The following is a 12,574-nucleotide window of genomic DNA, read 5'->3' on the forward strand; positions in this document are numbered from 1 at the left end:
CTTGGGAGCTTTCAGGATGTTTAATCACCTTTTCAGTGCAGGAGCTTCTTAGTGCTAACATCTGCATATGTAATTGCTTGGCTTTACCTATTTTTCTCCTCATTCAGAATTCAGCCAAACTGATACATTTTTTGCATTTTGACCCCTGTTAATAATGTTAGCTTCACATCTTTTGCCAGTGCTGCTGTTTCCCAGTAATACTTCTTTTACACATTTAAGTTCTTTGTACTATTTCCCTTGTTTTCTTCTCTCACTGTTATCCAAGCTCAGCAAAAGCGAGAGTCTTAGGCCTGGATTTTGCAGTCTGAGCCATCCAGGCAAACCTTTCAAAATTCCATGGGGTTCTACTGAACTGCAAATTCACAGACCAACCGTACCCTGAAATACGTTCATGCCCTCAAAGCCAAGGGCAGGGCTTTTGTGGGTATCAGGATATTCCTAATGATTGGCAAGGCAAGCCCTCGATTTCCTAATGTTTATAAGTAAATATAAAATTGGAGAGTTGTGAAATTCACCTTTCATTTGTGAAATGTTTATTTTTGGTATTGAAGGGTGAAAATCTAACCATGCTCGTTGCGTGCTGTTGTTTAATGATTACTATTACATGTACTCCCAAAAAGGAATGTTCCTGCAGGAGTAAGTGGACATTTCAAGTGTACCCAAGATAGGAATACTGAAGTCAGCATGCCCAAGATAACTTATTCTTCTTGTCTCATGCCCTGAGAGTTAGAATCTATTTAAAATGGCACTTTCATTTCTGGTTTCATCTGTGTGTGACAGCTTAAAGTAACATGCTTTGCCTTGCCACAATCACATATTTACTGGATAATTACAAAGGGCTCTGGGCTTTCCCTTTAAAAAGTCAGCCAAATATCCCATAGTGGCTGTGATTCAGGGTTTGGTTTTGGTTTTTTTTCCCCTTCCATATTTAAATTTCACCTTCACTCTCCGTGCGGGGGAACCTGCCTGGGAAATGCAGGTGGGAGTGGACACCAGAGCAGAGCCAGCGTGGTGTGCTGCAGAAAAAAACAGCACGTGGCAGATGTTCGTGGCATTGCTGGATGCACTTCTGGAAGTTGCTCAGATGCTGCCATGATGAGCACAGTGTGAGAAGTTACATAGCATGGACTGGCTTCCCTCTGAAGGGCTCTGCGGAGTAGTAAGCGTCCTGGCCCTGATCCAGCAAGGCACTTAAGCATATGCTTAATTTTAGGCACATGAGTGGTTTCAGTGAAGACCTAAGAGAATTATTTTTAATTCACAGATCATTTAATTCAATAGGCAGGTCTGCTGCAGCATATGAAAAGTAGATCTTCATATTAAAAATACTTGGGAAATCGGTGATGAACAAACGTTGTGTATGGGCAGCAACCGTTTCTAAAAAGCAGAATGAGGTAGTCATCACCTTTATTGTGGGAAAATACAAAGCAGATCAGGCAAGAGCACTTACAGCTATCTGGGAGCTATTTCTAAATTGAAAATAAGGAAAAATAAAAGCCCGTAAGAACATTTTTTTTCATTTGAAGTAGGGAAAAATTTATTCTCTTGATGTAAATAAAAACCTTGTTTGCAGATTGAGGAATTTGTTTGTGTTGAATTTCAGCATCAATTTCAATATTTTATAGTACATTTATCTACAGCTGGAGCATGACAGATTTGTGTATATTTATATGTTTGTGTACATAATACATATGTATACACACATACACAAGGATGCCCAAAGATATACATATACACAGTTTGAAAACTCATCATTATTTCTGGAGTATAAAAACATGCCTGATGCAGAAACTTGTCTCAAGTCTGTTAGCTTAGAGACTGTGTTCATCTGGCACCGTGGGCTCCTCGCAGAAACAGGGAACTTCTTCTGTGTGGGAGCAGAATTCCATCAGATCTTGGCTGGAGGTGAAAGGCTCACCTCCCTCCAGATCTCTCCCAAGCCCTTCCCTGACACATTGCCTGACATTCCACCCTCTGTAGACCTGTACAGAAGGTGCATTCTTTTTGCATCCCGTTCCACAGGTAGAAATGGCAGTGGGATATTCTGGGTTTGTTTAAAGACCCCCAAAAAGAAAGGCAGGAGTACAAATGTGCAGGTGGCATTAGTCCTATTGCTCTGACCACTAGAGGAAGGTGCACAGGTATTCCCAGCATGAGTGTGGGGTGCAGGAGAATATATGGAACGCAAGGAAATTGTACTGAGCCTGACAAACAATTAACAACAGAGCAGATGGTGCCCCTGCAAAACATTCAATAATAAATGTGTGCGTGCGCCGGAATCAGTGACTCTAAGTAGGACAACCTAAAAAGGTATGCCACTTATCCTGTGGGCAAGCAGGACTTTACAGTTCTTTTAATAATCCCTTTATCCTGCGATTTCTGCTGTGACCCTGATTTCCAAGCAGGAGGTCAGCCTGGCCAGGGGAGTGCAGCCCTCCCTCTAATGGAAGTGCGGCTCTGTCCCGCCTGAGCTGCCGGATCCCGGCCTGGGCTGCAGCCCGGGCTGCTCCTTTGTCACTGAGCATACCCGTGAAAATTAAATGAACATTTGGTGGTAGGCATGTTTGCAGAGAAGAAGGGAAATACTGTTATGTAAAGTGCCATCACATTTTGATACCCAGTGTAGAGGCATTCCTTGCGCAAGGGAGGTGAGCGTGGATGCCTCCGCCCTGGTTCCTACAGACAGCCCACCAAGTTAATACTTTTTCTTATGCAGAGATTTATTTTTCCTTTCAAAACCTAGTTTTAAATGTTAGAATTTAATTTTTTTTAGTTGTACAGGCCTTAATTTGATTTTTTTTAACCATCTGCTCTTCTCAGATCCCCCTAGTGTAACCTTAGAAAAATGAAGACTACATCTTTAAATCTTGTTTGGTTTGAATGAATGGGTAGATAATCCTGATCAGATGTTTCTTTAGAGAATAATGTTTAAAACGATTATGGAACTTAGCTGTCCTGTCTGTTTCCCAGGTACAGTATTTTCATTTCAGTTGTGAAGTCATTAGGGGTCATCCAAGGTAACCGTTTATTAAAATAGTCCTCTTTTGTTTCAGATTTCCTGTTGAGATGCTTTAACATGTAAAAATCTCCCTGCTGATGTGTCATGTTAGCTTTCCTAACCTCTAGATAGAAACCACAAAGCAGCCTACATAGCTGTATGACTGGTTACCCACCTACATAAACAATAATTACTGCTAAGTGGGAAATTAGATGTCACATTTTAAGTCTAAATGAAAGTAAAGTATTTGAGAATACTGTCATTAAATGCTTGAAGCTAATCGCAGTTCTCTCTCTCTCTGTTTGTTTTGTAGGACATTTGGGCTTCCAGGACAGTTTTGTCACATCAGGTGTTTTCAGTGTGACTGAGCTAGTAAGAGTCTCACAAAGTAAGTATCATGTTGTGTCTGATTTATGCGGTTTCTGCAATCCAAGTTATTTTTTTCTCTGATTCTTACTGTTCCCTTCCTCAGTTCAGAAGCAGCATCTTGAAAATTAGGACTGTCTTCTCCCCTCTTCTTGCCAGTGGACAGCATTTATGTGCCACTTCTTTTAATGGGTGAAAATAAACCAGCAGAATTTTAAAGTCATCTGATAAATAATTCGATTCTGCAAACTTGCATGTGCAAGTTGATAAGCTTGTCTGGTACCCAGCTGAAAATGGGCAGAGTGCAGACAAATACATACAGAAATCAGCCTCCCACGGATCCCTTGGAGGATCCAAGGGTATTGTATTTGGTATTGTAACCAGACCTCTGGAAGTTACCTGACCAATTCACATAAACCTGGAAATTTTCTGATGCTGTTTTTTCTCATTGCATTCATCCATGCCATGTGTACGTCTGTGTGTGTGATTTTTGGGGCTGTCCCAGTGCAAGGCCAGGAGCTGGACTTTGATGATCTGTGTGGGTTCCTTCCAACTCAGGGTACCCCTGAATTTGGGGTTTGTACACCTGCAAGTTGCTGAAGTCATTAATAATGCCAGCAACTGTGCCAACTTCAGCCCTGCTAGTCTCACACATCCTGCCCTCCCCAGGCCCACGTTTCCATTAGCTGTATGGCTTCTAGAAGGATTTGGGATGTGACCTTTAAAGAATGCTAATGCCCCCAGCATGAGTGACACACTGCAGCATGATCATTACAGGCTTGTCAATACTCACTAACAACACCAAATTAAGAGCACCTGTCACCACCCTGTTCCATTGATCAAAGGTGCATTGATTGTATTTTGCTATGACATAATCCAGATAGTCCAAGGAAAGAGTGTGGACAGGGTCTTGCAGAGACACTGCTGCAAAGCCAGGCCTGTGGGATTTCTTTAGGGATCTAAAAATTCTTCCCTGTGGCCGTCTCATCCCTGGAAGTGTCCAAGGCCAGGTTGGAGCAACCTGGAAGTGTTGTGGAAGAGGTGTCCCTGCCCATGGCAGGGTGGCACTAAGTGATCTTTAAGGTCCCTTCCAACCCAAACCATTCTGTGATCTTTTCTCTAGCTAGATATTATCACATTATCACCAATCACCACTGCTCCAGGTGAAACCCTCAGCTCTGTGCCCCTTTAAAACCTGAGGGTACAACCAGTCTCTTTAAATGATAAAAATGGTTCTCCTCCTAGATAGCAGAAATATGTATTTGTGTGCTGGCTCTGGGAATGTAATTTAAGTCATTCTGGGGCTAGAATCTAACTGGTACAAACCTAGTAGAAAATCTGTGGTTTTGCATGAGAACACAGAGTTTCTCAGAGGATTTTCCTGGTTTATTTCCTCTTTTGGAAAGACACTAGCTAGGAAATTTGCTTTACATTCGAGAAAAGGATGGCACAAGGAAAGCATGGCAAGTGGGAGATACATAAGAGAAAACATTTCTCCTGAGCTTCCTTCCCTGACAACTGGTGGGAATTTTGAGAGAAGGGCAAAGTTAAGAGGACTCAGAAGTCAAGAGGAGCTGCTGAGTGCTCAGCACATTTGCAAATCAGTTCACTTGCTGAAGTGCTTGAGCAGAGGCTTTGGCATCTGACTGGCTGTGCAGGCAGCAGAGACTGGCTGGTTCCTGCAGCCAGGGTGGACAAGCCCAGGTTGTCACCAGGATTTGAGTGTCTCCATGCTGTGTCACTTCATTTCAGTGTGACAGCGTGAAGCTTTTGAAGCCTGAAGGGTTCACCCTCCCCCTCTGCAAGGCATCCCATTTCCCCACAGCCTTATCTTGCCTGGAGGAGCCCTGCACAGCAGAGCTCTGGACTCTGTCAGCCGTGCTCCATGTGTGCACTTTTCCTAGGAAAGTGCCCCACTCCTGGCTGGAGCCTTCCCAGCCTCCCCCAGAGCTTGGCACTGACCTCGTGAGCATCATGTTTCAAGCTTATTAATTTTCCCTGATATTTTATTGTAACTAAACTGAAACACTGGGTATCAGAAATCCTAGCACTCAGCATGTTTTGCAAATTATGAGCTGTGTCTGAGATGTTCCCTCTGCTTGCAGTTGACGTGCACCACCTTCAAGGATGGGGCACCTGCAGGCAGGAAGAGCATGGGCTTTATTAGAAATAAGAAAGAAGGTGTTGGTGGGAAAAACACAAAGATTCAATTTTTATCTGTTCCAGACACGGGAGTTTGCACTGTTTTTCATGGGCTCTTTAATAATCCTGGGAGGTCAAGACCTCAGTTTTATATCCTGTCTACAAGCCAGCACCTCTACCAAAAATAGTGTCCCCAAAGCATATCGGGATATCACTTCAGAACTGACTCAGAGGGAAGAGTGCCAGCAACTGATTTAGCTACACTGCTTTTGATAGCACCCTGGATTTTCCTTGGAGATGCCCCAGACATGTACTGACCAGCCTTAACCTTGTTTACTTTATGAGGTCTGAGAAGCCCACAGCCTGACATGCCCTGGCTACCCAGTAGGATATGTTTAGTGTCAAGTCTAGCAGCACATTCCCAGAAAACTCAGTATTAACTCACATGCTTATATTCAAAGAATTATTTAACATAACAGAGGAACAAGGTAATTGCTGCATATTTGCCTAAATTGGTAAGCAAGGTCTTTTAAAGTTGATATAACCCGGTCTGGGTTGTCTGTGTGTTCCTGTGTCCTGATTTGAGACCAGTCCTCTTTCCAAAAAGGTCATCTTTGTGTATGCCCACTGTTATTTTTCTTCCTATGCTTGCTTTTGGTAATACAATGATAGAAATAAGTGATTTCCCCCAGTTTTAACGGACCTGAGGCAGCTGTTATCCAAAACTAATCTCACAAAATATTGTGGGTAGCAATTATGTGCCGGGTTGATTTAGTAAAGTTCCAAGAGGTCCACATGACAAGGAGTCTCAAGTAAGAGGCAGTTGTCTCCGTCATGCAAATTTGGGGAATGAATTAATCAAGTGAAAGGTCAGCTGTTTCTGTTATCTATCTTGCCTATCAGTGCTGATCATCACACTTTCTGTGAGCTATTGAACAAGTCTAGACTGTAACTGGTAACAGAAACTTGCTTTCTTCAGTCCTATAGATGCAGATTTTCTTTCGAAATGCTGCCCAGCTGCTGAGTCTTGCAGAGCCTAGTAAAACAGAGAAAAGAGATCATAGATGTGCATCTGAAAAAACAAAGACTGCTCTCCAGCCCATCTGATGTGGGTGTTGCAGCTCATGCTGTCAGTTCTCCTCCATTATTAGCAGGCAGAGGGTGTGAGCTCCTCTCTGAGTGTTGTCTGTCACCCCAGATACTGGGGAGACCCTTCCAGATAACAGAGGCTTCATTCTTCCCTCTCTGGAGAGGTCTGTGCTGACAACAAAAGGCTCAGAGGCAGAAGCGCCGGGGATGGACGGGTTTGGGAGCTGACAGCCAGCTGTTGGCCAAGTGAAACCTCCTCCTTTTCTCCCCTTGTTAGGAAAATACTCCCCTGGCTGTGGGCAGCCATCTCAGGGCACTGGAGGAGACCCTCTCGTGCCAAGTGTCCCCTTCCTTGGCAAGGGCTGGAGCAGGGAGAAAGGCACGGGGAATGCATCCCCCCTTGGCTTTGAGTCTGCACCATGTGCTGGGAAGATCTCCTCCCTCAGAGGTCATTCAAGCAGCCAGATAAACTGCACTGCCCAGGATGTGAAGAAAGATTTAGGATTTATGAACGCTCGCTAGAGCCAAATCAAACATATTTGTTTGGTGGTGTGTTATTTGTCAAAATGACATCATTCTTCGTGCTGATAAACAAGGGAATTCTGACTGCACCCTGGCCTGAAAATGCCACACGTTGGGTTCAACGTGTGCTGTGTGCAGTGAGGAGCAGTGGGGGGGATTTCTAATCCTTCTGGTGGGCCTGTGGCACCACAAGCACACCAACTTGCTCACTGCTCCTGTGCACACACAGAAATGGTTCAGCTGATTATCCCTGAAACACTCAGGCTAATTCCACATGTGTGAGCAGGACGTTTTGGGAAGCTCAGGATCCTGCATCCATGCTCTTGCAGCAGGTGCCAGGCTTGGGGATGGAGCTCTGGGGATGCAGACACGGGCTGAAGTGTCCTTGCCATGTGGACAAGGGCTGGGATGGAGAGGCACTGCCAGCATTCCGGGCACGGAGCAGCCTCCTCGTGCCTCTCATCCAGCTTTTCCCACAGAGAAAGTGAATCCCAGCATGTCCTGGCAAGGTGTGGGATGCCCTGGCTCTTGTGGCGGGGCTGGGCTGGGCAGTGGATGCCTTTTTGTAGCCCAGGAGAGGCTTTTCTCCTCCTCACAGACACGTGTGTGCAGCCAGGGTGTGATAAACCTGCTCTCCCTGAGCTGCAGCCTGTGTGATTTCTGCTATACTAAGCACTACAGTAGTGAAGGCAGTTAAAGTCAGCAGCATGAAAATTAACATTTAAAAAGATACTCTATATTCCTTAGGAAAGCACTGCTATCCAAAACTCTCTGTGTGGGCTTGGGTATGAGAGGGAGAAAAAAAGATTATAATAAAAAATAGACTGCAGGCATGGAGTGAACAGTTGCCGTGACCTTGCCTTTTGTATGCCATTACACAATTCAATGGCAGTCCACTCAAACCTTGCTCTCGATCAATATCCTATTAAAGCAGCACAAAAAGTCTCTATAAACTTAGTGGTTAGCTATGTTTATAAATGGAACTCAGCATAATTAGATGGTCAATAGCAGGCTGTACTTGTAATTTTAAAATGAACATCACACATTTCATATCTGTTGTATTCGGCGAAGCTTCTTTGAATCTAATGATACAGTGTGGAGCAAACAAAGGCCTTGCAAAAAAAAAAACCCACCCAGCTCCCCTTTCCTCCCAGCAGCAGCAGCAGCACAGTGTGTTTCCCTTTGTTTATGGAGTCACAACACAGGAAAAAGTTTATTAGTCAAATGTCATGTTTCTCCCATTTAACCTTAAACACATTATCACTGCAGTGTTACACGTGTAATGATCTTAGGCACATCCCAGCCCCTCTGTAAAAATAAATATATACAAATGGGGGAAAAAAAGAGAGGCTAAATATTAACATGGCTTAAAGAAAGTGCCATATTCCAAGGGAGACAAATGCCAGCCTGGCTGGTTTTATTTAGTGGGTTTCCTGTTCTATAATTCAGTAATTTTTTCAAAATAAATATTGCAGTTGGGTTTAGTCAGAGGGCTTTTTCTTAATTTCTGCATTATTTTTCTTGACAATTAGGGTGAGGAGCTGAGCTGGAGGGAGCAGGCTGGCAACAGGGAGGTGCTGCCCTGCATCCCAGGAGTAGAAAAGTGTCAGGCAGAGGCACCAACCTTCCTCCTCCTCCTCTGTTTGGGCACACCAGCTCCTCCTGCCCCTCTGAGTGTGTCCCAGCTGCACAGGGAATTTTTGTGGTGCCAGCAGCTGAAATGGGGGCTCCAGGCTGGGTGTGGGGCAAGAGGGATCCTTCCCTCTCACCTCCTTCCAGCTCATAGCCCTGGGTCAGGCGGCATCTTGAGATTTTTGCTTTGACACAGCTGCAGTTTCTGACATCCTTTCCCATTTGGGGGATGTTCCTGAGCTGTCAGGAGGTCACTTTGCTGCAGAGCATTTCCTGCAGGGGTAATGGTGTGGTTTAGGTGTCATTGCCTGGAGTTTGTGAGGCCGCAGGAACAGGTTTGGTTTAGGAAAGATTTTTAGCACTGACAGAGTTTTTTAGTTTAGACAGAGTTCTTTAGTTTAGACAAGAGTTTTGCCACAGTTTGCACCACTTTGATCCCTTTGCATGCTCTGCAGAGATGCTGCCTTTGCTGGGAGTGAAAGAATCCCAGAATGGTTTGGGCTGGAAGGGACCTTAAAGCCCATCTCATTCCAGCAGGGACACTTCCAACTATCCCAGGCTGCCCCAACCTGGCCTTGGACACACACAGGGATGAGGCAGCCACAACTGCAGCACACTGCTGTGATTTATGGCAGTAAATGCAATAACTGCAAGCAAAGGTACAAATGGGCTTTGGTGGAAGACAGGCACTGTCAGAAAGGCAGGAGAAGGGATTTGGGGACAGCTCAGCCCTGTGCAACCTTTGGCACAGCACTTCTGGGGCCAGAGACCTTGAGCTGATGGTCCAGGATGGTGGCTCCTGTGCAAGGACTGCCACAGGGTTCAGGAACTGGCCCCCACAGCCCAGCCAGGCCCTTTAACCTCTGCTGGTGTCTATTAAATGTGAGTTTTGTTCTTTAACCCCCTGGTTTCAAACTGGCATTTGAGTGCGGCAAGGTGGTTTTGGCCAGTGACCAGCACAACATCCTCAATGTTTGCTACCCAGGCAGCAACCCCTGTGGGGTCAGCCCTTTCTGCTTTGCACTGAGTTTACACAGCATCAGCAACACCTTGTTCCTACCCTACCCCTGCTCTGAGCACACATTCCTTTTTTCTATAGGGCCAACTTAACAAATATGCAGGATTTGGGGAAAGGGCAATAAACAGGGCAGGGGGAAAGAAAGAAGGGAAGCGTTACCCACATACCAGTTTTTCTTCCTTATCTCCTTGGAATAAAACTGTTTCATAAATCTGGCAATGTCCAGGAAGTTCATTGTGCCTCAGAAAGAAACGGTGCTCTAATTTAATGCTTGGTTTTTTATGTTCCTGTTTGGAAAACTGTGTGCTTAACCTGTAAGTTTGGGAGGCAGAGAGTGCAGAGGAATTGCTCAGGAAAGGGTTTGCAGAGCACAAATCTGTTTGGCAAGGAAGTTGCTGAAAACTGTAGAGTAGATGCTGCAGAGAGTACCTTTATGATTGATTTCCATTCAAGTCAGACTGACTGCAGTGTGGTCATTTTTCTAACCCATAACTGCACACACTGCAGCAGTCTGCTATCTGCAGGGTGTCTGAATTATAGCAGTCCATGTCCCTGTTACCTTTTACACAAATTACTTACACCGGTTTCTTTTTCCATGCAAATTCATCAGTTTTACAGCCTCTTGTAGCTGCTGTCAGGAAACTGTTGCAGAAAGCACAAATTGATAAAATGAGTTAATTTTACTGTGCTTAATTTTTCTTTGCCTCTGTTAACACAACCTCTCATATACCGAGTGTGCAGGAAGCATATGATAGTTAAGAGAAGATAACAAAGGATTTGAGTGTTCTTGTCATAAATTACTTCCCAACTTAATTCCTTTTAATGACCATTCCAGATTTTCTCAAGTTTTAATGGCCTTGTGCATTTTCCGTCCCCGGCTTTTAAAAGTCCGTGGATATCCAGGCTGTTCCCTTTCTGTCTCAATGACGTTCTTAAAAGATCCTTGCCAAACAACAACTAATTGTCTTGTGGGGATGATGAGGCAGCTGCAAAGCTACATTATTCCTCTGTCAAATCTGACATTGTGAGCTCCTTAAGACTTGGGGTGAAATACTGGCCCCGTTACAGTCAGTGGCAGCACTCCCAGCCCAGACATGTTAGCTGGGTGATAGGAGCTATCCTGTCTTCATTTCCTCACTCCTTCCCCGTTGGACTGAAAGATTTTTTCATGTTTGAAAATGGGCCAGATTCTCAGACCAAAGATTAAACTTGGCTCAGCATCCCTGTGTGGCACTGAGACTGCTTTGCCTTTGTGGCTGTGAATCAGGGCTCTCAGACAATACAGCCCAGGCCAAGCTGGTGCGTTTCATTGTGCAGGACGTCCTTTTTCAGATGGCTCTGAAATGTGAGGGGAACTCATGATCTGTGCTTGTCAGCCCCTGAAGTTGCATTGTCCTGTGAATAGCACTGGAACAGCCACAGTGGACATGGTACCATGTGCTGTATTAGTGGCATTTCAGCACGAAATCCATTCTCTGCTGACTGCAACGTTGAGCTGCTCTGCTCCTTGTCTGCTCCCAGAAGAATACAGCACATGGAGCTCATGGTTTGTGCCTGCAGATTTCAGGGTGTGTAGGAATCCGTGATGTTTAATGTGAAATCAAAGATACAGGGCGGGGAAATTGCAGGGATTTGTATCCCTTGCAAGAAAAATTTCAGTACTGGGTAAGGTGATGATGTGAAGAGTGGAAGGTCACTGCTGGATAAAACTTTTAGGGAGTCGTATGTCTCTAGGTCTGATTTAGCTGGAGGAGAGGCCAGAGGAAAGCTCAGATACTCTTAGGCAGAAAAGAACTCAAGTTTCTCATCTGCTTTTTTAACGTCTGTGCTTGTGGCTGTACATCACGTGTATCCCAGAGGTTCTGAGGTGTGTATTTCCCTGCCTGTGCTGCTTATCGATCTGCCAAGCACTCTACAGGGATGATGCAGCCTATCTGTAACCATGCCAATAGAGACAACGTGGTCCTAAAAGCAACAAGTTTCATTAAATGTTGGAATGACATTAATAGAAAAGCAGCACTTAGTGGAAGTTGTGCCGTAATTGTTTAATTTTAAAAAATAATAATAATATCTTTGGAGGAATGTAAGAGAGATTCTATGTCATGGAACATTGTATTCTTGATAAAATTTCCATCTTCTTGATTGCAATGCCAGGTACCATTAGCATTTCCTAATTTCCACATCCCACCTGTTCCCATCGTGAAACTAAACACACCCATGAGGAAGAAGAAAGTGATTTTGAAGTGCAATTCATGCCATATTCACATGACTAACTGACTGCAATCTCTTTTGTTTCCCCAGCACCGATAGCTGCAGGAACAGGCCCTAATTTCTCCCTCTCAGATTTGGAAAGTTCTTCATACTACAGCATGAGCCCAGGAGCAATGAGGAGGTCTTTACCTAGCACATCCTCTACCAGGTAATTTAATCTCTGCCTGCTACCAGGTTCCTTGGAAACCCAGGCCAGCATCATTACTCATCTGGGAAAGTAACCATTAAATTCTCTGACAAGCTGTTTGGGGGCCTCACGACGTGGAGCTGTTTCAGATTCACAGAGCTGAATGTTCAGCTGGATTGCAGTAAAGTTATTTTTGTGTGTGCAAGCCTCTAAGAGAAACTGCTGCATGGACTTGTGTAGCTCCTGGTTGGACCTGGGTGTATCAGGGGAAGTTCCACTGGAACTGCTGAGTTTCAGCTTGTGTCAGAAGAGAACTTGGAGCATAATAAGATGCAAGGAAAGTCTTAAGATAGACTTGCATGTTTTCTTTACTGTAAAAAGTGTTACCTGTGAGACTAAGGCTGTTTTA

The 12,574-nt window shown here is 44.6% G+C and overlaps 1 protein-coding gene across 13 annotated transcripts in view; it reads left to right on the plus strand.

The window, feature by feature from the left end:
- The window catches only part of NFIA (nuclear factor I A), a 241,295-nt gene that overhangs the window by 155,151 nt on the left and 73,570 nt on the right, over positions 1 to 12,574 (plus strand). For all 13 annotated transcript variants that reach the window (XM_039711716.1, XM_039711721.1, XM_039711727.1 and 10 more), the window contains 2 exons: positions 3,312 to 3,386; positions 12,069 to 12,186. In XM_039711716.1, the coding sequence (XP_039567650.1) occupies positions 3,312 to 3,386; positions 12,069 to 12,186 (193 nt within the window). The remainder of the gene's footprint in view (positions 1 to 3,311; positions 3,387 to 12,068; positions 12,187 to 12,574) is intronic.

The sequence above is a fragment of the Passer montanus genome, unplaced genomic scaffold, assembly GCF_014805655.1.
Source record: "Passer montanus isolate IOZ18808 unplaced genomic scaffold, ASM1480565v1 scaffold25, whole genome shotgun sequence".
Lineage (NCBI taxonomy): Eukaryota > Metazoa > Chordata > Aves > Passeriformes > Passeridae > Passer > Passer montanus.